The sequence below is a fragment of the Erpetoichthys calabaricus genome, chromosome 10 (genome assembly GCF_900747795.2).
Source record: "Erpetoichthys calabaricus chromosome 10, fErpCal1.3, whole genome shotgun sequence".
Classification (NCBI taxonomy): Eukaryota; Metazoa; Chordata; class Cladistia; order Polypteriformes; family Polypteridae; genus Erpetoichthys; species Erpetoichthys calabaricus.
Genome location: NC_041403.2, coordinates 74,587,549 through 74,614,653, shown reverse-complemented (window position 1 = coordinate 74,614,653; position 27,105 = coordinate 74,587,549). Strand labels below are relative to the sequence as shown.

Sequence of the window (27,105 nt, the reverse complement as noted above, 5' to 3'; positions counted from 1 at the left end):
ATATATATGTGTATATATATATTATATATATTATATATATATATGTGTATATACACATATATATATAATATATATATATACTATATTATATATATATATTATATGTGTACATATAATATATATATTATATATATGTGTATATATATTATATATATATATAATACACATATATATATATGTGTATATATATATTTTATATATATATATATATATATATATATATATATATGTGTTGTATATATATTATATATATGTGTATATATATATATGTGTATTATAATATATATATATATATAATATATATATATATTTATAATATATGTGTATATGTATGTATATATATATATGACAGCAACACTCATAACAATGACAACACAATTACATTGACAATCATGTTACGTTATTTTTAAAATGTTTCCTTTACTTTTTCATAACCTCTTTAACACAATACTTCTCCGCTGCGAAGCGCGGGTATTTTGCTATATTATATATATGTGTATATCTATAATAATAAAAGGCAAAACCCTCACTGACTGACTCACTCACTCACTGACTGACTCACTCATCACTAATTCTCCAACTTCCCGTGTAGGTGGAAGGCTGAAATTTGGCAGGCTCATTCCTTACAGCTTACTTACAAAAGTTAGGCAGGTTTCATTTCGAAATTCAAAGCGTAATGGTCATAACTGGAACATATTTTTTTTGTCCATACACTGTAATGGAGGAGGCGGAGTCACGTATCGCGTCATCACGCCTCCTACGTAATCACGTGAACTAAAAACAAGGAAGACATTTACAGCACGAGTCACACGCGGGAACGAAGGTAAATGACATTAATTTTTGACTGTCTTTTAATACTGTGTAAGGATACATATTAACACATGTGCAATTAAAACGTGTGCATTACGGGGGTGATTTCTCAGGCTTAAAAGCTCACCTTTTATCAAACGCGGGGAACAAAGGTAACTGACGTTGTTCACTGTCTTTTATACTGTGTAACCATACATATTAACACATGTCCAATTAAACGTGTGCATTTACGGGGTGATTTCTCAGGCTTAAAAGCTCGCCTTTTACTAAAAAGGTAAATGCAAAACTATTTTCAATCAGTTTATTGAAACGCTCCCATTAAGGATTGCAATAACATATTCGCAAGATAAAAGAACGAAGTAGGGGGAAATGGAGGAACAGCCGCAAACAGCGAAGAGCAAAAAATTAATTAAACAATTGAGAACGGAGCGAGTTAAGCATACAAGCATGTTCATAAGGGAAACAAAGCACGGTGTAAAACGTAAGTTTAAATTAAGTTTTATAGAAACGCTCCCGCTGCGGATTGCAATAACATATTCGCGAGATAAAAGTTTAATGAGAAGACACGAGGTATAAACGAACCACACGCCGTGGCGCAACGTTAGGGCAACAGTTTCAACCATTCTATGATCTGCTTCTCGCAACTGAAAGACGGCACATGGCGGATGTTAGCCGACTTGCTGACCGCAACGTATGGGGCTTCAACTATGGCGCTGACGCCACATCTCAGTGCCAACACTTTGCAGACTGTACTTAAAAGACACGCCCTCCTCACTGGACAGTTAAAAACACCAATCAAACTAATGATGACATCAAGTATTACCCAATCAAAAGTAGGAAAGGAGGCATCTTCATAAAATGCGTGTGGGATGATTTGCATGAGACGCTGCTTAAAAAAAAAATGATAAAAAAAAATACGGGATAAATCACGTCCAGTATTGATTCAAAACGGGACGCGCAAATTTCATTCTCAAACGCGGCACGATTCCGTATTTTAAAAGGACGGGTGGCAACCCTACAGTGCCAGGTAACCACCCATACAATCACATTGTGATTCAGACTAGGAATGCAATGAATGTAATTACCCCGATCTACATACAAGGCGAAAGTCTTGCAACATTCAAAGATGATGGTTTGGGATAAGTACACCATACAACATAAAAGAGCTTATGAAGCCTTGAACCGAAAAAGCAACATCTCAGAGATCGTAAAAAAAAAAATAGGAGGTAATGTCGTTTTACTCGCTGTAGATTTTAGTCAAGCATTACCAGTTATTCCACGAGGGAGACCAGCAGATCAACTCAACGCGTGTTTAAAATCCATGCTTCTCCCACGCTCGGTTATATGTCGCGTGTTCTCCGGTAGGTGCACCAAAAAATGTATACATTTAAGCATGTAATGGGCAAACAAAAAATGAGGTATACCCGAAGGCACTGCAGTAGTACTTCATGTAACTTTACTTCTTAAATGTTAATGTTTTACTGTTTAATATTTATACGCTTCTTATATGTTGTTCAAATTCTTTTATCAAAATACCACTGACAGCGCAATGCACGATAACATGGAGTGAATACACCATACGCATCCGCCCACGGCTGCCCTGCTGTGCGCAGATAGGAGTTGATTCTACAATAAAATAAAATAAAGATAAAAAGAGTAAAACAATCATCACCCATAAAGCGTGTGTGTGTGTATATATGTGTATATATATATGTTGATATGTGGATGTGTATATGTATATATATATATATATATATATATATATATATGTAGATATGTATATATATGTGTATATGTATATGTATATATATATGTTATATGTGTGTGTGTGTATTTATATATATAAAACACAGCAACACTCATAACAATGACAACACAATTACATTGACGATCATGTTACGTTATTTTTAAAATGTTTCCTTTTTTTTTCATAACCTCTTTAACACACTACTTCTCCGCTGCGAAGCGCGGGTATTTTGCTAGTAATATATATATATATATACACTCACATATATATATATACAGTGGTGTGAAAAACTATTTGCCCCCTTCCTGATTTCTTATTCTTTTGCATGTTTGTCACACAAAATGTTTCTGATCATCAAACACATTTAACCATTAGTCAAATATAACACAAGTAAACACAAAATGCAGTTTTTAAATGATGGTGTTTATGGGGGCAATTAACGTCATTTACCTTCGTTCCCGCGTGTGACTCGTGCTGTAAATCTCTTCCTTGTTTTTAGTTCACGTGATTATGTAGGAGGCGTGATGACGCGATACGTGACTCTGCCTACTCCATTACAGTGTATGGACAAAAAATATGTTCCAGTTATGACCATTACGCTTTGAATTTCGAAATGAAACCTGCCTAACTTTTGTAAGTAAGCTGTAAGGAATGAGCCTGCCAAATTTCAGCCTTCCACCTACACGGGAAGTTGGAGAATTAGTGATGAGTCAGTCAGTGAGTGAGTCAGTCAGTCAGTCAGTCAGTGAGGGCTTTGCCTTTTTTTAGTATAGATATATATACTGTATATATATATATATATATATATATATATATATATATATATATATATATATATATATATAGGTGCTGGTCATAAAATTAGAATATCATGACAAAGTTGATTTATTTCAGTAATTCCATTCAAAAAGTGAAACTTTCTTTTAATGTTTATGATTATAACTGACAACTAATGAAAGTCCCAAATTCAGTATCTCGGAAAATTAGAATATCAATTAAGACCAATGCATAAAAAGGATTTTTAGAAATGTTGGCCAACTGAAAGGTATGAACATGAAAAGTATGAGCATGTACAGCACTCAATATTTAGTTGGGGCTCCTTTGGCCTGGATTACTGCAGCAATGCGGCGTGGCATGGAGTCTATCAGTCTGTGGCACTGCTCAGGTGTTATGAGAGCCCATGTTGCTCTGATAGTGGCCTTCAGCTCTTCTGAATTGTTGGGTCTGGCATATTGCATCTTCCTCTTCACAATACCCCATAGATTTTCTATGGGGTTAAAGTCAGGCTAGTTTGCCGGCCAATCAAGAACAGGGGTACCATGGTCCTTAAACCAGGTACTGGTAGCTTTGGCACTGTGTGCAGGTGCCAGGTCCTGTTGGAAAATGAGATAGATAGATAGATAGATAGATAGATAGATAGATAGATAGATAGATAGATAGATAGATAGATAGATAGATAGATAGATAGATAGATAGATAGATAGATAGATAGATAGATAGATAGATAGATAGATAGATAGATAGATAGATAGATAGATAGATAGATAGATAGATAGATAGATAGATAGATAGATAGATACTTTATTAATCCCGAGAAATCTGCATCTCCATAAAGTTCGTCAGCAGCAGGAAGCATGAAGTGCTCTACAACTTCCTGGTAGACGGCTGCGTTGACCTTGGACCTCAGAAAACACAATGGACCAACACCAACAGATGACATGGCACCCCAAACCATCACTGACTGTGGAAACTTTACACTGGACCTCACGCAACATGGATTCTGTGCCTCTCCTCTCTTCCTCCAGACTCTGGGACCTTGATTTCCAAAGGAAATGCAAAATTTACTTTCATCAGAAAGCAGCAGTCCAGTCCTTTTTGTCTTTAGCCCAGGCGAGACGCTTCTGACGCTGTCTCTTGTTCAAGAGTGGCTTGACACAAGGAATGCAACAGCTGAAACCCATGTCTTGCATACGTCTGTGCGTGGTGGTTCTTGAAGCACTGACTCCAGCTGCAGTCCACTCTTTGTGAATCTCCCCCACATTTTTGAATGGGTTTTGTTTCACAATCCACTCCAGGGTGCGGTTATCCCTATTGCTTGTACACTTTTTTCTACCACATCTTGTCCTTCCCTTCGCCTCTCTATTAATGTGCTTGGACACAGAGCTCTGTGAACAGCCAGCCTCTTTAGCAATGACCTTTTATGTCTTACCCTCCTTGTGCAAGGTGTCAGTGGTCGTCTTTTGGACAACTGTCAAGTCAGCAGTCTTCCCCATGATTGTGTAGCCTACAGAACTAGACTGAGAGACCATTTAAAGGCTTTTGCAGGTGTTTTGAGTTACCCTAAGTTCTTGTCAATAAGCCGCGGCTTATCTAAGGAAAAAAGTTGTGAAAATGAAAAAATAGAATATCGGCTTATACATAAGTCCGGCTTATACATCCATCGCGGGGGTTGCGTTCCAGAGCCACCCGCGAAATAAGAATATCCGCGAAGTAGAAACCATATGTTTATATGGTTATTTTTATATTGTCATGCTTGGGTCACAGATTTGCGCAGAAACACAGGAGGTTGTAGAGAGACAGGAACGTTATTCAAACACTGCAAACAAACATTTGTCTCTTTCAAAAGTTTAAACTGTGCTCCATGACAAGACAGATGACAGTTCAGTCTCACAATTAAAAGAATGCAAACATATCTTCCTCTTCAAAGGAAGAAACAAATCAATATGTCTGTTTGGCTTTTAAGTATGCGAAGCACCGCGGCACAAAGCTGTTGAAGGCGGCAGCTCACACCCCCTCCGTCAGGAGCAGACAAAGTGAGGGAGAGGGAGAGTTTGTTTTTCAGTCAAAAATCAATACGTGCCCTTCGAGCTTTTAAGTATGCGAAGCACTGTGCAGCATGTCTTTTCAGGAATCAGCTTTACAAAAGATAGCAACGTGAAGATAATCTTTCAGCATTTTTAGACGAGCGTCTGTATCGTCTAGGTGTGCAAACAGCCCCCCTGCTCAATCCCCATACGTCAGGATCACAGATAGTCAGCGCAAGATTGACAGAAAAGTAAGCAATCTAGCTTCTCAGCCATCTGCCAATAGCGTCCCTTGTATGAAATCAACTGGGCAAACCAACTGAGGAAGCATGTACCAGAAATTAAAAGACCCATTGTCCGCAGAAATCCGCGATATATATTTAAATATGCTTACATATAAAATCACAATTTAAATGACCGCTACGCGCTCGTGTTGACTCGGCGACGCCCAGAGCAGAAAGAACGCGCTCCGGCCGCTCCAACCGCGCCATGCGGGGAGTGAGAGAGATGGCAATATCTCACACTCTCTCCCCCCTTAAAGAAATTAAATGGGCGCGAGTGAGACCACTGACCTCCCTCCCTTCTATTAGTTATAGGTTATAGTATGTTCGGCTTATCCATGAGTCCGGCTTATCTATGATACGATTTTATTTTAAAAATTCGTATGATTTTTGGTCTCCAGCTAATACATGAGTCCGGCTTATAGACAAGAACTTAGGGTAATTAGCTGATTAGAGTGTGGCACCAGGTGTCTTCAATATTGAACCTTTTCACAATATTCTAATTTTCCAAGATACTGAATTTGGGACTTTCATTAGTTGTCAGTTATAATCATCAACATTAAAAGAAATAAACATTTGAAATACATCAGTCTGTGTGTAATGAATGAATCTAATATACAAGTTTCACTTTTTGAATGGAATTACTGAAATAAATCAACTTTGTCATGATATTCTAATATATATATATACAGTAATCCCTCCTCCATCGCGGGGGTTTTTACTTTTTGGTAAAAACTCTACTCGTCGTGTTTGGAGGAGAAAGAATGCTGAGTTGCATCCAAAGAACACCAAACCTACTGTAAAGCATGGGGGTGGAAACACCATGCTTTGGGGCTGTTTTTCTGCAAAGTGACCAGGACGACTGATCCATGTAAAGGAAAGAATGAATGGGGCCATGTATCGTCAGATTTTGAGTGAAAACCTCCTTCCATCAGCAAGGGCATTGAAGATGAAACTTGGCTGGGTCTTTCAGCATGACAATGATCTCAAACACACCGCCCGGGTAACGAAGGAGAACTTGCACAATTGGTGGCTGACTAAATACTTTTTTGCCCCACTGTATATCACACACAACACTCTAGGAGGACAAGGCAAAGGGACAACTAGATAGAACAAGCTGAGAAATCAGGCAGACCTCATGATCCAGGAAAAGTATGTTGCATCATGATCAAAGAGCCTTAAGTCAAATTATTACAGTCATACAAAATTAAAACACTCTACGACAGCACGGTATATAAGAAGTTAACTATACCCATATACCTTTCACCCAAAATTCACAGATCCAGGAAAGCAGCCAGTATATCTATGCTCCAACCAGAAAACTTTAAAATCAACTAGAAACTGAACTTCGCTGTTCATGTAAATTAAATAGAAATGCTCTTTGTTCTACTTTCACCTGGTCTTTTCTTGTTTAGACTTATGCAGATAACTGTCCTATAACATATTTATAAATTATATTATCCTGAAAATATAAAATAATGGTTCAGTTATCTTGTTTTGAATCTAATAGTCAGAGAAATGTAAGAAAAAGATTGTGGAAGCCGCACAATTCTCAACTGCCGACTTTGCAAAAAGTGAAACCATTAATAATTAAATAACACAAATTCAGATCTAGCTTTACAGTTTTTCGAAAGACTCAATGTGAAAAATAAAAACTATAAAGCAAACAGAAACATTGTAAAAACATCTAAAACAGCATTTTAAGATGGAAGTTTAAACCAACCAATGGACAATGCAATCATATACAGTAAGACTAAATTTGCAGTACCTAAATTAGGATTACTCTTACTAAAACATACTTTTGTGTATAAATTGCAACTGCACACTTTGTGATTACAGGATTTAAGAAACAGCAGACTATGACACTAATGTCACACTTGTGTTTAACACATTTGGGGACACTTTGAGGTTTATGCTGCAGCTGTAAGGAATGTACAGTGACAAAAGAAATAAATGAATATCTATACCACTAAATCAGAGAAGTAGCTATACTGTATTCTTCCTGGCAAATGACAATTTTGTATTAAAAAAGTTCAACGCCAGACACAGAAGAAGATGTAAAGCTCTTGCTTGAGTTAAGGAAAGGAATTAAAGTGGGGGTTGGGTATGAAAAAGTTTACCAGTATTGAAAAATAGAATTCCATATTGAAAAACAATTATGTAATACTCAGATACAAGATAAAGAAAAGTAACACTAAAAGCTAACAAAGATATAGCTCAGGGAAACAATATTAATATTTCTCTTGCATCAGCATTGTACATATGGGAATTATTCCTTAATTAAAGCATCACTTTTACATAACCGGTGAAGAGTCTAATTAGGGAACACAGAAGATGCTGTGAAAAACATGTCTGTGTTTTCTGCAAGTAGCAGATAATACTACAGTTCATGTAGTTTACCCTCTTGACTAACCTCAGCTGAAATTAAGCACACTAAACCTTTTCTCACCCAATAAGCACCATAAGACAATACTATAACAAAGGCATAGTCACCAGCTCTTTGTATTTCTAATCTATCTCGTGAAATTAATTAGACTCATCTTCAGACAATATAAAAAATCTTTCAGTTAGAGATTAGGATGTGATTAAGAGAGGGAAAAGTACCATACTTGTCTCATTTACTGGTTAAATATTACCAAAAAGGGGCGGCACGGTGGCGCAGTGGGTAGTGCTGCTGCCTCGCAGTTGGGAGATCTGGGGACCTGGGTTCGCTTCCCGGGTCCGCCCTGCGTGGAGTTTGCATGTTCTCCCCGTGTCTGCGTGGGTTTCCTCCGGGCGCTCCGGTTTCCTCCCACAGTCCAAAGACATGCAGGTTAGGTGGATTGGCGATTCTAAATTGGCCCTAGTGTGTGCTTGGTGTGTGGGTGTGTTTGTGTGTGTCCTGTGGTGGGTTGGCACCCTGCCCAGGATTGGTTCCCTGCCTTGTGCCCTGTGTTGGCTGGGTTTGGCTCCAGCAGACCCCCGTGACCCTGTGTTCGGATTCAGCGGGTTGGAAAATGGATGGATGGATGGATATTACCAAAAAGTTTCATAAACTGACCACACATTTAATTTTTCACTTAATTTAATATTGCCAACTAGCCTGTGTGCTTAGGATATGCTCCTATCTACCATGATCATAAAAACTGGATTAAAAGGGTCCGGAAAATAAATGATGTCCCAAATTATGACAGCAACTAAATGAGAATAAGTGATTTTCCTGCAAAACCTCCACAGCTTCCAACCTACGTTTTAAAATTGTATTATAACCGATTGCTATAATTGGTACAAGTCAAAGATTTAACTTGCTAGGAAAAAAAGGAGTTCGGAAAATACATTTTTTTATAAATATTAAAAGTTCCAAGGCATATAAAGTAGCAACCAAAAAAAAATTTGAGAAGCATACTTTTAGGCCCATAAACTGACTTTACGGAGAACTATAGCACCATAATAATTAGGATTAAATAAAATAAAAGAGAAATATATCTGATAGGCAAGTGAGTTTTAGTGGATTCCTTATTGAACAATTAAAGGTATAATTCTAAAACAGTATGTACTTACAAAATTTTGGAAGGCCAGAAAAAGAAGTTATTTTAGAGTATGAAGGCATTCATTTAAAAAAGAAGGATACATTTATTTATTGTAGAACATATTCATAAGTCACTATTAGGCAGATAACAACAACATTTTTAAAGAGCAATGAGAAGATGAAAAAATGGTGCATCTTTTTATAAATCACAAAATGGCACCTTTACAAAAATTATCGATATATCCATGTCTTAAGAAGTACTGAACATTTAAGTAAAATTTAAAAATATGTAAGAAGTTTTCTAACCATTTTTCTGCAGTCTTTATAATTACTAAAAATTGTTTTACATTTGCAAGTAATATTTTTGAGTTTCATTTGGATATTTTAGCTCTGTTTATGAAAGTAAAAACAGAAGGATAGCATTCAAATTAATTTCCAAATGTGTTCAATAACAAGTAAAAATAATGAAATAGATGCCTTAATAATCTTTAGGTTAAAGACAGTATACTGTATACTTGCAGATAAGGCCACCAATAATTTTTCACCAAATACCAAAAAAGTATCACCAGCCCACCAGTCAAATGTAAAAATTGAAAATGAAATCAGTTCTGAAAATCATAACATTAATTTTTAAAGTAATGAGTAACTGAACACAATACTTATTTTAATGAACTAAAAATACCGGTTTTGCTTAAAAAACAAAACAAACAAAACCTGCCATGTGTTACTGCGTTACGATGGATATTTATTAAAAGAATGCAACGTTATTTCGCACAAGTATTGCCTTTGTAAGATATTACCTGCTGCAGCTGATTAAAAGTTATAGGTATACGTTTAGTCATGCATGAGCTGAGGTATACTTTTAATCTGCCCACTTTAGGCTCACAGAAAAGCAGTGATTATCTCACCAGCATTGAGTGTAGGGAAGAAACAAACATGGCACGACAGTCCATTGCAGGACACAATTGTACAGCCAAGCAGAAAAGAATATGCTGCATGTAATCCGCTAATGCCGGGCATATGTGTGATTTTGGCTCGATTTTAAGTAAGATTGGCCACTAATCTAAATCAGCTAATTTTAACTGCAAAAGACTCTTATCAACAAAACGTAAACAGGACCATCACAAAAAACAATTTTTTAAGCATTTTCTTTTCTGAACTTTACCTGGTTGTGAGTTGGATCATACGGTGGGGGAATATGCCGGACAGACCAAGCAGTCCTAAAGGTATAGTGTGGATGTGCTGGGAATGCCTGGCAGACTCTACCTGCAGAGATCTTCAACTCCCACTGCTAGATGAATTTCTTTTGCATTCTGTGGGAGGCTGGGGATATTCAACCTGAATGGGCCATGATCTGTGACTCCACCGCTGATGTGGCTACACAGAGTATAAGGACGTAAGATCATTGGTGTCTGTCATAGAGGAGTTTTTTTTTTAGTTTGGTTAGCTTGTGGGACTCCACAGGCAGTCGATAGGTATAGACAAGTCAAGTAGAGTACGCCAGTGGCAGTGGTGAAAACAACAAGTCAGGTATGGGAGGAGTTTGGTAAGGCCATGGAAAAAAATAAATGATTATTATATATAAATATGACTAGGGGGCTCCGCTCCCTGCTCGCTTCACTCGCCAACCCCTGTGTTTGGTTAATCGGATATACAATTTTAAAAGCTTTTTTTCTTCTTTGGAATTGTTTCAATTTCATTATTTGCACTTTTACTTTAAAGCTTCATTAAAAACCATATTTGGAATTACCTTTTCTTCAAGATTGCATTGAATTTTGATTCCGTTTTTGGAGACACATTGTGACAATGCAACGTATAACTGACCGTGAGTGAATATTGTTTGTGCTTCTCTAATAAATAATCCGACTTTTTCTAATGTTTGTCCCTGTGATTTGTTAATTGTTATAGCAAAAGCTATTCTAACAGGAAACTATAAACATTTTAATACAAATGGCATATCACGATCTCCTTTGGTGTCTAATGTTATTTGTGGTATATCACCTTTCTTGTCGCCTGTTAAAATTTACATCGTTTCTCCATGATCATAAATATACACCTGACCGAATTGTGTATTCTTTGAAATTAAACTTGAAACGTTGCTTTAACTGGTGCGGAACAAACAGATTCTCATAGCGTATGGTCCATTATTGTGTAAATCCACATTTTGTGCATTGAATGATGAGAAGGCAAAAAGACTTTGTTTTCCACTCTTTGCCTTTTATTTCTGACTTCAATTTGTCCTGCTGTTTTTTTCAATTACACCTGGTTCTGATGATTAATTAACTTTTGTTTGCACTAATGCGATCTTTACTATCTTTTTTTTTTGATACTGTAGCGACTGATGTAATAAAGGGTCACAAAAGTTTTACTTGAACAATCGCCGACTTCGTAACCCCAAACACAACTTTCTAGCACCCTCTCCAACCCCTCCTCCCCCGGGTCTGGCCCCCCCTTACCGCATCAATCAATACCCCGCTATCAGTCTTCTGTGCTGTACTCCGCCCTCCCTCAAATCGGACCGAACGGTCACTTAAAACAAAAAGGCTTCAACTTGGCTGGGACGCTACAATACTTTCGAATATTACTGCTTTCATATTCTGTACCTTTCTCTGCATGTGTATCATGCCATCGTTTGTTTGAGCCTTTCGAATTCCACTACTTTCATAATCTCTTATCTGCCTTTTTTTCTCTCCAATGCTTTTGGGTCTCTTTTCTCCACGCTGCTCTTTCTTCTTTGCTTAGTCGTTGACGTTTCATCTACAGCGTATTGTCCTTATACACTTTATATGTGCTGAGAGCACAGGATCTCTGTGTGTGTCGCTCTGGATAAGAGCGTCTGCTAAATGTTGTAAATGTAAATGTAAATGCTATGTGCCTTTACAAGACTGAGTGTTTTACTCGCTGTACTCTTATTTTTAAGTAGGGCATGTCTTGCAAGAATCTCATGTTCCACGTCCCTGCGAGACGGCCCTGGGACAATCTCTTGGCACCAAGTCTCATGTTTACTGTCTCCGCAAGACGCTCCGTGGCCAGTCTCTTTTATCTCACGGGTCTTTTAAGTGTCTTCCGAGAACTTCCGAGAAGATCACATCTCACCGCCCTGCTTTTCCTTTCTAGGATTTTTTTTTTTTATAATAGAGAGAAATAATATTAACAATGAAATGACTTTCAGTTGGCCATAAAGCAATTCCAGCAAACTGTCTGGCAACTCAGGAGTGAGAAGCAGCGCTTCGCCCATGTGGTTTAAAAGCTCAGGATGTTGCTAGGTTGTCTCAGCTGACACACCTCATCAACACTGCATGAATGTCAGGGACAATGTCTCTGGACTGGCAAACTGGAGTGGTAGTCCCCATCTTTAAGAAAGGGGACTAGAGGGTGTGTTCCAACTTTACAGGGCATCACACTCTTCAGCCTCCCTGGAAAGGCCCATGCCAGGGTTCTGGAAATAAGTATCTGACTGATGGTCAGTCCTCAAATTCAGGAGGAACATTGTAGATTTTGTCCCGGGCGTGAAACACTGGACTAACTTTTTACCCTCACAAGGATTCTGGAGGGTTCATGGTGGATGACTAACCAGTCTACATATATTTTGTGGCCTTGGAAAAGGCATATGACCCCTTCCCTTGGAGTGTCCTGTCAGGTGTGCTTCAAGAATATAGGGTACCCAGCCAGCTGTTGTGGGCTATTCATTCATTCATTGTAAAACTGGAGTGAAAAGATGGTTTGTATTGCCGGCAGTAGGCCAAACTCATTCTTAGTGTGTGTGGAACTCTGCCAGTGCTGTCTTTTCTCCTGATTCTGCTCATAACCAGCAAGCCCGCGATTCTCGAAAGAATCGCAAATCCAAGAATGGCAATCAGTTTCTGTTCCCTCCGATATTTGGATGGATAAAATATAATGGAGGGTAGGTGCGTCCTGGGAGATGTCATTTAATTAAATAAGCATATTTGTACTAAAGCGGTTTCGTTTTGTGGAGCCGCGATTCCTCTGCCTCTGCTAACACCGACTGCCGGCACAGTGGATTACAGCAAGTGCAGTTTACAGGTTGTGTTGTTCGGGTGCCACCCACTGACTGTGGGAAGCCGCTGGGTTTGACTCTGGGGCGCCGAGGGGCTGTGCGCATGCGCCTCGGTGCGTCTTGCATCCGGAATGAAAAGCGATGGAGGGTGGGAGCGTCCTGGTAAAGTTTTCATTGAATTATAGATATGTGTACTATCATTAACCAATTTATTAAAACAAACATGGAATTGTAATTGTCACATCATGTAAGTCTAAAATGTCTTTGAGTTGTTGCACGTATAAGTAAAACCAATGTCCACGCGTTGGAATTTAGGTTGGTTGGTTCCATCAGGACGTAAATGCATGACAATATCGCGGTAAAACGGAGGCTCACCGTCTTTACTTTGAATCACAATTGCCACTTCATTAACGATGGAAACATTGTACTGTCTCGGATCGTGTTCTTTGTCCTTTATTAGCACTAAGGCAATTTTAGTTGGTGCTACACCGTCCGCCTGTGCTTTTGTATTGGCTTCTTTTTCAACCTCATGTAGCATCTTTATAGAGTTTGCTAATGGGTGATTCTTTATGACTTCAACTACGTTTCTCATTATGAGCTCTGTGCATTGCTTGTTTTCAGGAAGGTTAATTCGTTGATAAACTGCGTCATCTAGATCTAACACGTACATTTGGGCAAATTTGCGTTGGTGATTTGGCTCAGGGTGCACTGTTCCAATCCGATACAATATTTGTCCACACACGCGAAAGCAGTATGGGTCATTCCCAGGTGGTGGCTTGATATTTATCCCGGTAGATGCAAAAGCAAATGAATTAATGTAAGATCTAATTCATTCCATAAAGCTTTTACTTTCGGGTACATTGTTAGTCAAAAGCACACGTAAATCTTCAGGATATTCATCCAAAGCAGGCAGCTTAACTTGATCTCTTTGACAACAACGTGTAAACTCATCAGTTGTACTGCCAGTTTTGTCTTCAAGGAAGTTAAGTGAATGACAATGACTGCAAATGACAGTCATTAATCCCAATGAATTTTCATGAACAGTGGACTCATTATAGAATGCGTTCTCAGCTAACTGGCGGAATTGTTCAGCGTCTGTCTGTCGTTCCTGTCTTTGTCGTTTTCTTTGTTGGAATACTGAACGACTTTGTAGCCCTCGTGCAGTTTCTTTTTGGATCCGTGCCTCTCTTGCATGTAGCGTTTCAGAAACGCATTGTAGGCGGCTTCGTTCATTGTTTTATCCGTACGGGCTCGGTTTTGTATTTGTAACCGTTGAGCTCTTTGTTTTCGTAGCCGTGACTCCTTTGCGTGTGTTGTTTCAGAGGCACGTTGTAGGCGCCTTCGTTCATTGTGTTTATCCATACGGGCTCGTTTTTGATTCAAACATGCCACACAAACTGTTGGCACAGTGGATTAGAGCAAGTTTAGTTTACAGGTGGTGTTGTGTGGGCGCCACCTACTGACTCTGGGAAGCCGCTGCGTTTGACTCTGGGGCGCCGCAGCTCAGTGCGCATGCGTTTCAGTGCGTCCACAGTGCATAAATTAAACTGTGTTTCGTTTTGGAGCCATGACTTCTTTGCTTCTGGTGTTTGTGAAGCGCGTGGTGGGAGCCTCCATTTATTGTTTGTATCCATGCGGTCTCGTTTTTGTCTCTCTGTTACTGAATTACCGTTATGTGATTCAAACATGCCACACAGACTGCTGGCACATACATACTACTGACTCTGGGAGGCCACTGCGTTTGACTCTGGGTTGTGGTGTTTGGGCGCCACCTACTGACTCTGGGAGGACGCTGCGTTTGACTCTGGGGCGCCGCGGCACAGTGCGCATGCTGGGAGGCCGCTGCATTTGACTCTGGGGCGCCGTGGCGCAGTGCGCATGCGTTTCGGTGCGCCCGTGCATAAATTAAACTGTGGTTTTAATATGGCTGGATTTATTTTGTGGAATGAATTCTAAGCTGCGTAAAGTGGATTTTAATGTTCTGCGTCCTGTACAGAGATTTACTTCACAGTCATTGGTTAAATTTGAACTATTTAACTCTCAATCTATCAGCAATAAATCCATACTGATTGAAGAACACATCAGGGAAAAAGGACTTGACTTCATGTGTCTGACAGAAACCTGGCACCAGTCAGAGGTTTACTCTGCCTTAAATGAAGCCTGTCCACTTGGCTACAGTTACTTGGAGGCAGCTCGCAGCACTGGGCGTGGTGGTGGAATAGCTGTTATCCACCGTCAGGACCTGGGGTTGTCCCCTATCTCGATACCTGCAATATCTTCCTGTGAGTGCCTTGCATTTAAATGTAAGCCCCCATTTCCCCTGACTGTTCTCCTTATCTATCGACCTCCAAAACCCAATTCTGCCTTTATTCCGGAAATTACTGATCTTCTCACAACACTCTGTGCTACTTCTGCCAACATCATAATCTTAGGAGATATAAATATTCATGTTGACAATCCCACAGGTTATCTCACTGCTGATTTCCTTGAGCTGCTAGATTCTCTCAACCTACAACAACATGTTGATGTTCCCACACATTCTAGGGGTCACACTCTTGACTTGGTCATTTCAAACTGTGCCCCAATCAGGAATCTACAGGTATTTGATCTTGGTATTTCAGACCACAAAGTTGTGTCATTGGAGCTGCCCTTTTTCTCCTCCCGTATCAAACCAAAACGACAGATCTACTTCAGAAATCTGAAGAATATCAATGTGGATGCCTTGGCCTTGGACCTTACATTTCTTTCCTCTGACTTTATCAGCTCCCTCTCTGTTGCTGACCTTGTGGATTTTTACAACCAGTCCCTGAGCAGTCTCCTGGACTTCCACGCCCCTTTAACATCTAGGTCCGTCTCATTCTCGTGCTCAGCACCTTGGTATACCTGCGAGCTGCGAAAAATGAAGGCGGCTGGGCGTGTCCTTGAGCGGCGGCTCAAGGCCTCTGGGCTGACTGTCCATAAACAGGCTTACAGAGAACACATGAGAGCGTATGCAGAAGCTCTGAAGGTTGCACGGTCCAAGTTTTATTCCACCATCATCAGAAATGGCTCCAGCAACCCTAAAAAACTTTTTTCAACCATAAATCATCTTGTCAAACCTCCTTTACCTGCCCATTCTGAGACCACTGATGACAGATGCAACATGTATATCAACTTTTTTAAACAAAAAGTTGATAATATCCGTTTACACCTCTCTACCAAGGATATCTTGCCCTTCCCAACTGTTGACTCATTGTCTGAGACCGTCCATCCTCTTTGCTCTTTCTCTGTTGCCACACGGGAAGAGGTGGAGGATGTCATCAGGAAAATGAAACCGTCTACTAGTTCCCTGGACCCTTTCCCCTCACCCTTGCTGAGGGCCAACATTTCTGCCATCTCTCCACTTATCACCAGGATAATAAATCAGTCCCTCCTGGCTGGCCATATTCCTTCTGCACTAAAAACTGCTGTCATCAGACCTCTACTGAAAAAATCCACCTTGGATCCTGAAGTTCTCTCCAATTATAGGCCCATCTCCAATCTTCCATTTCTCTCCAAAGTCCTGGAAAAAATAGTTGCAGCACAACTTCACGATCATCTCAAACTGAACAATCTGTTTGAAAAGTTTCAGTCTGGTTTTCGCCCTGGCCATAGCACTGAAACAGCCCTGGTCAGGGTCACCAATGATCTTCTGATGACGGCAGATACTGGTTCACCTTCACTACTTATCCTCCTTGACCTGACAGCTGCTTTTGACACAATAGACCATAACATCCTTCTTCACCGCCTGCAATACACTATTGGACTCTCAGGAATTGTTCTAAATTGGTTTACATCATACCTGACTGGCAGAACTGAGCATGTCGCCCTTGGCAGCGCAAAGTCCCACACCCACAACGTCGCCTGTGGTGTTCCACAGGGCTCTGTGCTGGGCCCTATCCTTTTTACTATCTACATGCTCCCCCTTGGAACTGTCATTGGCAGACATGGTTTATCGTTCCATTGCTATGCCGATGACACTCAGCTTTACCTCAGGACTACTCCCACCTCCTCTACTGCTCCTCTGCCAACATCTACATTGTCTAACTGCCTGGAGGAGATAGAGGCTTGGATGAGGCTCAATTTTCTTCAGTTGAACAGATCCAAAACAGAAGCCATCTTAGTTGGTACATCACATCATCTTCGCTCTTCTACCATCACCAGTATTACTTTCTCTGGCCAAAATATTCCTCTTTCCACATCTGTTACTAATTTGGGTGTTAGAATGGACTCCCAACTTACTTTTGACACCCACATCAAATATCTCTGTAAGTCATCTTTTTACCATCTCAAGAACATCGCCAAACTCCGCCCATTACTCACCCTGGCAGATGCAGAGAAGCTCGTCCATGCCTTTGTCTCTTCCAGGCTGGATTACTGTAATGCACTCCTCATTGGGATTCCTGGCAAGAGTATCCAGAGACTCCAGTATATTCAGAACAGCGCTGCCAGGATCCTGACGAGGGTGCGAAAGTATGATCACATCACCCCAATCCTGAAAACCCTTCACTGGCTCCCTGTTTCATTCAGAATAGAGTACAAGGTCTCCCTTCTTACCCATCAGTGCATTTATGGACATGCCCCTCTTTATCTACAGGAACTCCTTACCCCCCATAACTCCTTACGTTCCCTCCGCTCTGTACTCACTAACACTCTTCAAGTCCCCAGAACTAAGCTCAGCAGCATGGGTGACAGGGCGTTTTCATCGGTGGCGCCGAGGCTGTGGAATGCCCTCCCTGATTACCTGAGAGCCCCACAGTCGACTGAGGCCTTTAAGCGAAACCTAAAAACTCATCTTTTTAGAAAGTCATTTTGTTAAAGTATTTTATAGACTCTTCTGTTCTTTTTTTTTATTTTATTATTCTATTTTTACTCTGTAGCACTTTGGGATTGCTAAAATATAAAGTGCAATATAAATAAAATTTATTATTATTATTATTATTTAGTAATATAGATTTTTATGGACAGAATTTCTAGGTGTAGCTAAGGAGTGGAGGATGTCCAGAACAGTGACCTCAAGATCAAATCTCGGCTTTTTGCAGATGATGTGGTCCTGCTAACTTTACTGTGCTATAATCTTAGTCACACACTAGGGCAGACTGCAACAATTGTGAAGTGGCTGGGGTAAGGTCATGGTTCTCAGCTGGAAAAAGGTAGGGTACCCCCTTTGAGTTAGGGATGAGGTGCTGCCTCATGCAGAAGAGGTGAAGTATCTCAGGATGTTGTTCATGAGTGAGGGAAGAATGAAACAGAACATAGACAGGCAGACTGGAGCAGCATCCACAGTTATGTGGTGTGATGGATGGCTGGGGATCGTGCCCTGTCGGGAAGCCTGGAAGTGCAGGGGACCGAGAAAAGGGCAAGCCATTCCCTGGGACGTGAAAGGACAGCCACCCTGGGTTGCATCAGGGCCACGGGCATGGGGCTTTGAAGCCCAAGCCTGTTGGGGTCCATGGTCACCACCTGGGGGCACCAGGGCAGCTCCGGAGTCATGGCATGCAGCACTTCCGCCACACCCGGGTGCAGTATAAAGGAGGCCGCCTCACTCCACTCGAGGAGCCGAAGTTGGGTGGAAGAGGACGGAGCTTGCAGGAGAGGAGTGGAGGCCGTGAAGAAAAGACAAACAGATAAGAACTGAGCCATTATTCTGCTGATTTGTGCACTGTGAGTGCTGTGTTGCAGAAAAGCGAAGTAAATGTGTGTGTTGTGGACATCTGTCTGTCTCGGTGTCTGTCTGTGTCCGGGGCATCTTTTACAATAGACATTGTACTGGTCAGTCGTGGTAAAGAGGGAGCTGAGCTGAAAGGCAAAGCTGATAGTTCTCAAAGTATTGCCATTAATATTGTCATTTTAAATCCAAAGCTATCTGAGAGATATGCAAAACATTTTGGCCAAAATGGTTTAGGTGTAGGGTATTCCCGAAACATATGGACTAGCAATGCAGGAGCCTGATAACAATGCCCACAAGTTGGATCCTGCTTCAACTACACAACTTGTCAACTAGACTATTTTAAATGTGATATAAGTGATTGATAAAAAAAATTAATTGAAGTATGGCATGCTTGATATATAGTGAATTTGACTGTATTCTAAGAATGGCTGAGTTCGATTTCTTTTTTGAAATTATAATCGAGACACAATATTTGGCATAGAATTGATGCTTAATTTTTAGGTTGGCATCATCCTACAGGACTCGACCCAACTATTGGTCAGAGAGCAGGACATAAATTAACAGTATATCTTGTGGTTATTGATTGTGTCAACTTATGTGATTAGAAATAAAAGAAGGTTGCCAATTAATGATTCACTCACCACTTCTCATTATGGTTCCAAATTTCATGTTGCTTTCTTAAAGTACTGTGATGTAACCTCATTTTGGCAGCCAATGAATACTGAGGATTCCAGAATAAGCTGAAGTCTCTGCAGATTTTTTTTTTATATTTCAGTTCTGTTCTGGTATAACAAACATGCAACACTGAACAGAAGTTTGTTCTGACTCCAAAGTTCGATGAAACCAGTTTGTTTTTGTTGTAGCAAGTTACAGTACACTATCACGGAGTCAAATGGGCATGTCACACTATACAAGTGAAGGTACTGGGCATATCCTGGGACAGTCTATAACTTGTTGCAATTTCCTTATAATTATGCAAATGAAGTTTACAATTGAGAAAAAAAGAAAACTTTGTGTAGTGTGACACTGGCTTTAAAAAAATGCCACTATTAATCACTCATAGATTTTTCTTTTTCACAGAAGAATCTTATGTGACCTAAAGACAGATGGCTGGATATTTTTTAGTGTCCAAAACAACAATCACTCATAAAATGTATACATTTGTTCAATCGCTGCAGTCCTCTAATATAAAAGTCAGATCCATAAAATGGATGTATCAATGCATAAAACAACCAAAGTATTAAAATGTAAATATAAATAAAACAAACAATGTCTCCTTAAAGCATTATGTATGTACACTACTGTTAGAAGTACAAATAGTTTTTCTTTATAACTTGCATGTCCCAAATATTGTTCACAATTAAAGACCAAAGTCTGATGAGTAATGTAGTACATATACACATCTATCTATTTTTTCTACTCACTGTCCAACCAACAAACAACCATGGTTAGGATGCCACTCTCTCACAAAATAAACTAACACTGATTCATGCAAAGTTATTTTAGGGTCATTGATTAACCTTAAATGCTCCTTGCATGGAAAAGACTGGAGCAGAAAAAGCCTATGTAAATTTAGGTCTTAGAAACCATGAGATACCAATGTTAACCACTAGCCAACAATGCCACACCATAATGCAATACATGTACTTGTTCAAATTAGCCTAAATGTTAGGCTGAATGGTAACTCTAATTTGGCATTTTGCAACCGAGTGTGGATAGATGTGTCATGTGATAGACTGGCACTCCATTATAGGTTGCTTAATGCTTTGTTCCCAATACTGTAGCGCACACTCTTTTACCCTAAACTGGAATAAGAAAACAGATGGGCGAGCAATTTTAATACGGACTTTTTGATACAATAACTGCATTTCAGCGAGTCATTTCTGTATGAAATGCATTTTGTTAGAAATTGTCTAATAGTACTTCTAGCATAAGTCACACTAATGAAAATCAGTCATATAACTCAATGTCATGCATTGCACCACGGTTTATCAAGTACATCATTAACCTGACTGTGTGTCCTACATTTCATTTTGAAATTTAGTAAAAAACAAAAGGGTCTATGTGAAGTAACCAAAAAAGGTTCTAAAATCCTTTAATATTATTATAGATATTCCTGACAATACATGAAAAATGTGATTAAGGTTAAGGTCTCAGAAATATTTTCAATTCTTCAAGTAAAACATCTAATATATAGACATCAGGCACCTGCAGGCTTCTCTTGCCTTAGCAAGACAACATGATGAAACTGACTTCACTAGAGAGTAGCAAGGCTATCAGGCAATTCAATCTTTCCTCCCAATGTACCAAAATAATGCTAATACTCTTCAGGTTTATTTTGCAATTTCTGCTCACTATAATATTTATTTTATTTTATTTGTCTCTCTGTAAATTGATTGATATTTGTCCCGTGAGTCTATATCTTTGTTTTTTTTATGTTTCTGCTGCTTTATGCATCTAAATTTCCCTTTTGAGATTAATAAAGTTTACCTAATCTAATTATGCCCATCATAAAGCAAACACAGCATTCCACTGTAAGAACAACATCATACAATACAGTCAGACATGTTTGTGGCACTATGACTGCATAGAGATGCATATTGCCCTCAGAACCTGAACTATGAAATCTGATGTTTTCCAGAAAATTTCTTAAGGAGAATATCCAGCCATCCATCAATCCGCGGAGTTGAAGGTGAGTGGAGTCAAACAACAAGACAATGATCCACAATATAAAACCAAATCTACATTACAATAGCAAAGCTGAAGTTTTGGACTGGACTGGTTAAAGAAACGGAATACAGATGTGGCAGGACCTGAAACAAGCAGTTTATTCATAAAATTCTACCAATGTATCTGAATTAAAGCAGTTCTTCAAGGAACAACGGGCTAAAATTTACCCGCAGTTATGTGGAAGACTGATGCTGAATCATAGGAAGTGTCTAGAAGTTACTGCAACTGAAGCTACCAGCACAGGTTCTTAAGTATAAAGGTACAAATACTTCTTCATGTCAGTTGGAGCTGGATAGCTTTGTTCATTCAATAAATTACCTATGTTTAAAAAGTATTGCTTGCTCTTTCAGGTGTTCCATGTCTAACATTAGAGTTTGGTGGAAAAATGGAAAATATTTGGTGTCCAATAACACAGGAAATGAGTAATGAGGCAAATACATTTTCATGATGCTGGCTTTGGGCTATTCTAGAGTGGGAAATAAAAATAAATATTTTTGGGTCTAAATTGGAACTCAATGATTATTCTTTTTAAATGAATTGTGAAGTTTTTAAGTTTATTTTGATAAACAAACATGCTCAATAACAAACATTGATGCATCTTTATCATTTATGTATCAAATGCCCCATTCAAAGCCAATTTCTTCTGCTAGTTCACATAAACTATAAAATAACAATGAGAATCACATACTTAACAATAGCACAAATACAGTTAAAAGGGCTTGAAGAGCAATTACTAAATACACTGCTGTATGGGCCTTAAAACTAACGTTTAACTGCCAACAGGTGCAATGACAACATCATTCTCTAAAATTATCATTCAGAGGCATGGGAAAACAAATGATTTATTGGAGATAACAGGTAAGATTACATTTCAGAATCAAGACAAGACCCTCATTCTTCTATGTAAACATTTTGGACTTTGTCTATAACAGTTCAACCTCAATCCCCTCTCTCTGGATTTGACTACTGCTCTGCAAGAACTGACCACTACACCCAATCTAAATGTTTAAAACCAATAAATGCAAATCTTCTCAGGTCTTCTTAAAGTGCCAATACTTCTTTTAACATGCATATTTCCACTTCTTTCTGTCAGATTACTAAATTCACCAATTCATACCATCTAATTTCTATCTCATCTGAAGCTGATTTGTATTTTTTAAATCCACATTGGTTCTTGTTACTTAAACCAATATCTACAATAATCACTGGTTGCCAAACTTTCAACAGTGTTGAATAAACTCTCCTTTGCTTTGTGAGCAGCACCTTTCTAAATACTAGCTAATCGCATTTACTGTTCTTTTCTTTAGAAATATCTACTTTCCTCTATTTCTGTTCGGTATCTTCAAGCTCCTTCTGATTCGTCATGCTTACCAATACAGACAGAGACTCCATACCAAATGTATCAGACTCTTACTATTTTACCCGTAGATACGAATATTGCTTATTGACTATCTCTGTATTGTTAGACCTTGGAAAGACCATACTTTGCTTGTATCTTTATTGCTACTTAAGATGTCCAAATCCTCCTGAATAACTTAATTTTTAAAATTACATTGTTGATTCTTCTTTTGACAGTCGCAGTATTTTACATCCAGTGTTTGTCTTTTTATAACCTTCTCTGATGTAGTCCTCTTAACCTTAACAGATTTACAAAAAGCTTGTGTTACTCTGCTCACTACAGAAAGTGCTACTGTATATAAAATAAAGATCTATTGGTTGAAGTGTGAGAGGAGCAATGGCTAGTGATGCTCCTGCACAGATCTAGAGCCCTCAGTGTACACACCATACCCTGGCTTTGCCTGTATAAACGTGCACATTTTCCTTAAATGTGTGTGGGTTTTATTCAAACATTCCAACAAAGTGCTTGGTAGATGAACTGGTAGTCCTAAAGTGGACTGTGTCAGTGTGGGAATAATAATACATTTTATTTATATAGCACCTTTCCCATGCTTTCCAATGTGCATGGGTGGCATTTCTGATTGAAGGAGCTTCATCCAGTGCCAGTTCCTGCCTTGCACCTAATGCATCTGGGATAGGCTTACCCATCCTCTATGTCTTAGAACTGAACTACGTGAGTTTAAGAATGTTCTACTATGCCATAGTGTAGACAGTCTAAAAGTGATCATTCCCCACAGAGTAACAATCACAAAAAGAAGTGTATAATTAAAAAAATACTAATATTAAATGAACACTTGCCTGTACATTTTACCAATCCATAAAACATGCTATTCAATCACAGGGATTAATAAATCACACCAAATAAAAAAAAAATCAAATGAACTAGTATAACATTTGTCCACTTATACATATTATAGTATATATACATATATATATATTCTCACCTATCAAGATCATTAGAGAGCTGTAATGCTAGATTTTCCTTTAGTTTTTGCCGTTCTTTTCTTTCTTTTTCTTGAAATCCTTTGGTACTTTCTGGTATGGCCACATTTTGTTTAAAATTCCAGTTCAGATGTGCCATGACAAGTTCAAGAAGTCCATACAATCAAGACAATTTTTTACATGCTTAGTCACAGGCCTGGCGAAAAACACAGAAAACACAACTAAATCGTTGGCTAATATTTAAAGATTTGTGGATGATCTATAAATCCAGTTATGGGACAGATTGTAGATTACACTATATTCAAACATAATGCACAGCATACCTCTTATACAAATTATTTTATTATTAAAAGAAAAAACAAACAATAACACATAGTTAATTCAAAGACAGACATTCACATGATAAATATAATACTTTTTACAGTAAGATGGTGATACTAAACTTACAGACCTGTATGTACAATTTATACTAATCTAACTTGGAAGATGGATTTTGAATGTACCTTGTGATACGCTGGCCTTTTTAATTAAAAGCTAAATGCACATCTCACATGACAACAGGCAAGTAGCTTCTCTTAATACACTTTCTTTTTCAGAAACAGTATGTGGTGATGTGGTTAGCACAGCTTCCTCACAGCTCTAAATTCTTGAGTTTATTCAGAACCAGAGTATTTATTAATCCCAAAGGAAACTACTTTAAATCCCAAAAGTGGGAACTTTTTCAATGGAGAATTTGCTAATTTTTCCCTATTGTTTCTGTGGGTCTCTATTCAGTATTCTAATTTTTCACTTTATTCCAAAGTCTTATAATGAGAAGTCAAGCAAAATGGCACCTTTTATTGGCTAGCTAAAAAGATTACAAGATGCAAGCTTTTGAGGCAACTTAAGCCCCTTCTTCAGGCAAAGTTTTACAAATTAAATTAGTCTCTCTAAATTCGATTATCGCAAGTGTGCCCTGTGCACAATAGGCTCCTGCCCTGCACCTGATTCTCCAAGGACAGGCTCCATAACCTGTGCTCCTGTACTAAAATAAGTGCCTTCTGAAAAGCAGTGATTAAACAAAAAAAAGTGTGCACACTTATTAACATCTTTTTCATGCAATTTTCATGTTTCTACTTTAATAGGAATAAATGGGCAACACCAAGTTCTGACACCCATGATGGGATTGAAATAACTGCATCGTTCTAGAACAAGTCCAACTCCAACTAGAAAAGAATATTTCAAGAAAATGATTGAATGACCTAAAGGACAATATTCCTTGGGAAATTAATAACCCTGATAAAATGATAGTAATCACCGACAAAGAAAAAACAACACTCCTAAACAATGCCAAACTCAACGGAGGAGCACAGCAATATACATGCTCCAGCTTCTAATAGTTAGCATTGTAACTCAAACTCTATTCAGTAGCAAAACAGCCCTCAGTTCAGAGGTATGTAATAAAATTTGTTCTTATTAGGGGAGTCTGCTGTGACACAAGTGGGCACCAGGGCTCTACCCAACTATGAAAAGGGCGGCATCGCCTTCATTCGGGCCATGTTATGGTTCACCCTACCAACAGCCCATGGACCTGCATTCAATAGTAATAATAATAATAATTAATTACATTTATATAGCGCTTTTCTCAGTACTCAAAGCGCTATCCACACAGGGAGGAACCGGGAAGCGAACCCACAATCTTCCACAGTCTCCTTACTGCAAAGCAGCAGTGCTACTCTTCCCTTGAGTGGTCAACATTTGACCTGTACATGGGGATGTAAATAAAGCCCAAGAGTGGACGACATTGCTGCATACATTCCCCAGAAAGATGCACTCGGTGTGTTGCCTCCTTCCCTTAAAGGAAAAACAAAACAAACTTAACATTCAACGCTTTGTATTATAAGTGGGCGTTAAAAAAATGTACTGTGCAAAATACCGTGAAAATACAGAATAAAAGTTTCAAACCTGGGGCTATGAAAAAGGAGTTAGAAATATACAATATTAATTGAAATAAACTTACTTCTGCTTAAATAACGAAGAGGGATTCCCTGATGGACTGGGCTGTATGCTTTCTCGAACAAGCGAAGTTGCTATGGTAGCGGCAACATCCCTCCGTAACAAAGCAAATGGAAAACTGAAAATGGCTTTGTTTTGTTCGGTTCATCCAACTCCACCTTAATAGAACTGTGGCAACAAAATCGCAGTAGCGCCCTAATTTAGAGCGCTAATAACACGAGGCTCCGTGCTTTCAGTTACTCGCCTCTCAAAACACAGCCATGCCAGTTGAGTGACGTCACAACCCGGAAATGAGGGCTCCGGTTGGAAGAGCGCGCTTAAAGGGCCAGCGGTAACAAAATTCGCCACATAGCGCACAGTGCGGCATCGGAATAGGCAGCACACCGGCTCCGCACAAACCTCAGCTGAATGCGCATGGGCGGAATCCTGAAAAGTACTGTACTTCAGAGCTGTTAATTCGTTTTCAAAAATCTACTTTGTCTTGGATCAGGAACTGCGATCAGGGTGCATGCTATGACACCGCCAATTATCAAAGAGTCGCTCTTGCACACTGACTAATTTAGTCCTACCTCAAAGGACGCCTCGATCGTCATGTTTGCCTGAAAAATGAATAGGCAATAACATTTAACACACAGTGTTGGGGAACACTTAGGTTTTATTAAAGGTGTATAATTCTTGCCATCCATCCACTCATTTTCTGTTAATTGCAGGTCCTGGTTTTACGGGACCCAAGGCACCTCACTAATATGTTAGCTCCACACAGTTAGTACTGGGGCTGGGATGGGAACGCAAATCAGGGTAACAGTAACACCCTGGCATAGACTTAACATGAACGAGCCCGCCCCGTCCGTCAGTGGCTGCGTCATTATTGGACTGAGCATTTTTGACAATGTTATATAAACATAGTTAGCTGATAGAGGTGTAAACATTTGCTCCTTCTTTCCAATCTCACTCTTTATGTTTGCGACGATGATCTGGTAGTACGTAAGTCAGAAGTCAAAAAATCATTCGGTGCTGCGTAGTGTTGGTTTGGGTCGCACTGCTCTGCTACACAAGGCCCTGCAAACGTTTGATGACTAAACGAAATTGTGTTTGCGCTTGCGCGGGATAAGTGCAAGAACAGCCAGACGGGAAAGAGCTTGCTGGGACGCCGATACCCCGTTGTTTTGCTGCACCCCACCAC

The 27,105-nt window shown here is 39.2% G+C and overlaps 1 protein-coding gene across 1 annotated transcript in view; it reads right to left on the bottom strand.

Moving 5' to 3' along the window:
* btbd8 (BTB domain containing 8) overlaps window positions 1-26,662 on the bottom strand; it is a 139,417-nt gene extending 112,755 nt beyond the window's left edge. The window contains exons 1-2 of the mRNA XM_051932783.1: window positions 25,927-26,662; window positions 23,930-24,123 (exon numbers count right to left, since the gene is read on the bottom strand). Of these exons, the coding sequence (XP_051788743.1) occupies window positions 23,930-24,066 (137 nt within the window). The 5' untranslated portion in view covers window positions 24,067-24,123; window positions 25,927-26,662. The remainder of the gene's footprint in view (window positions 1-23,929; window positions 24,124-25,926) is intronic.
* Window positions 26,663-27,105: the final 443 nt, after the last annotated feature.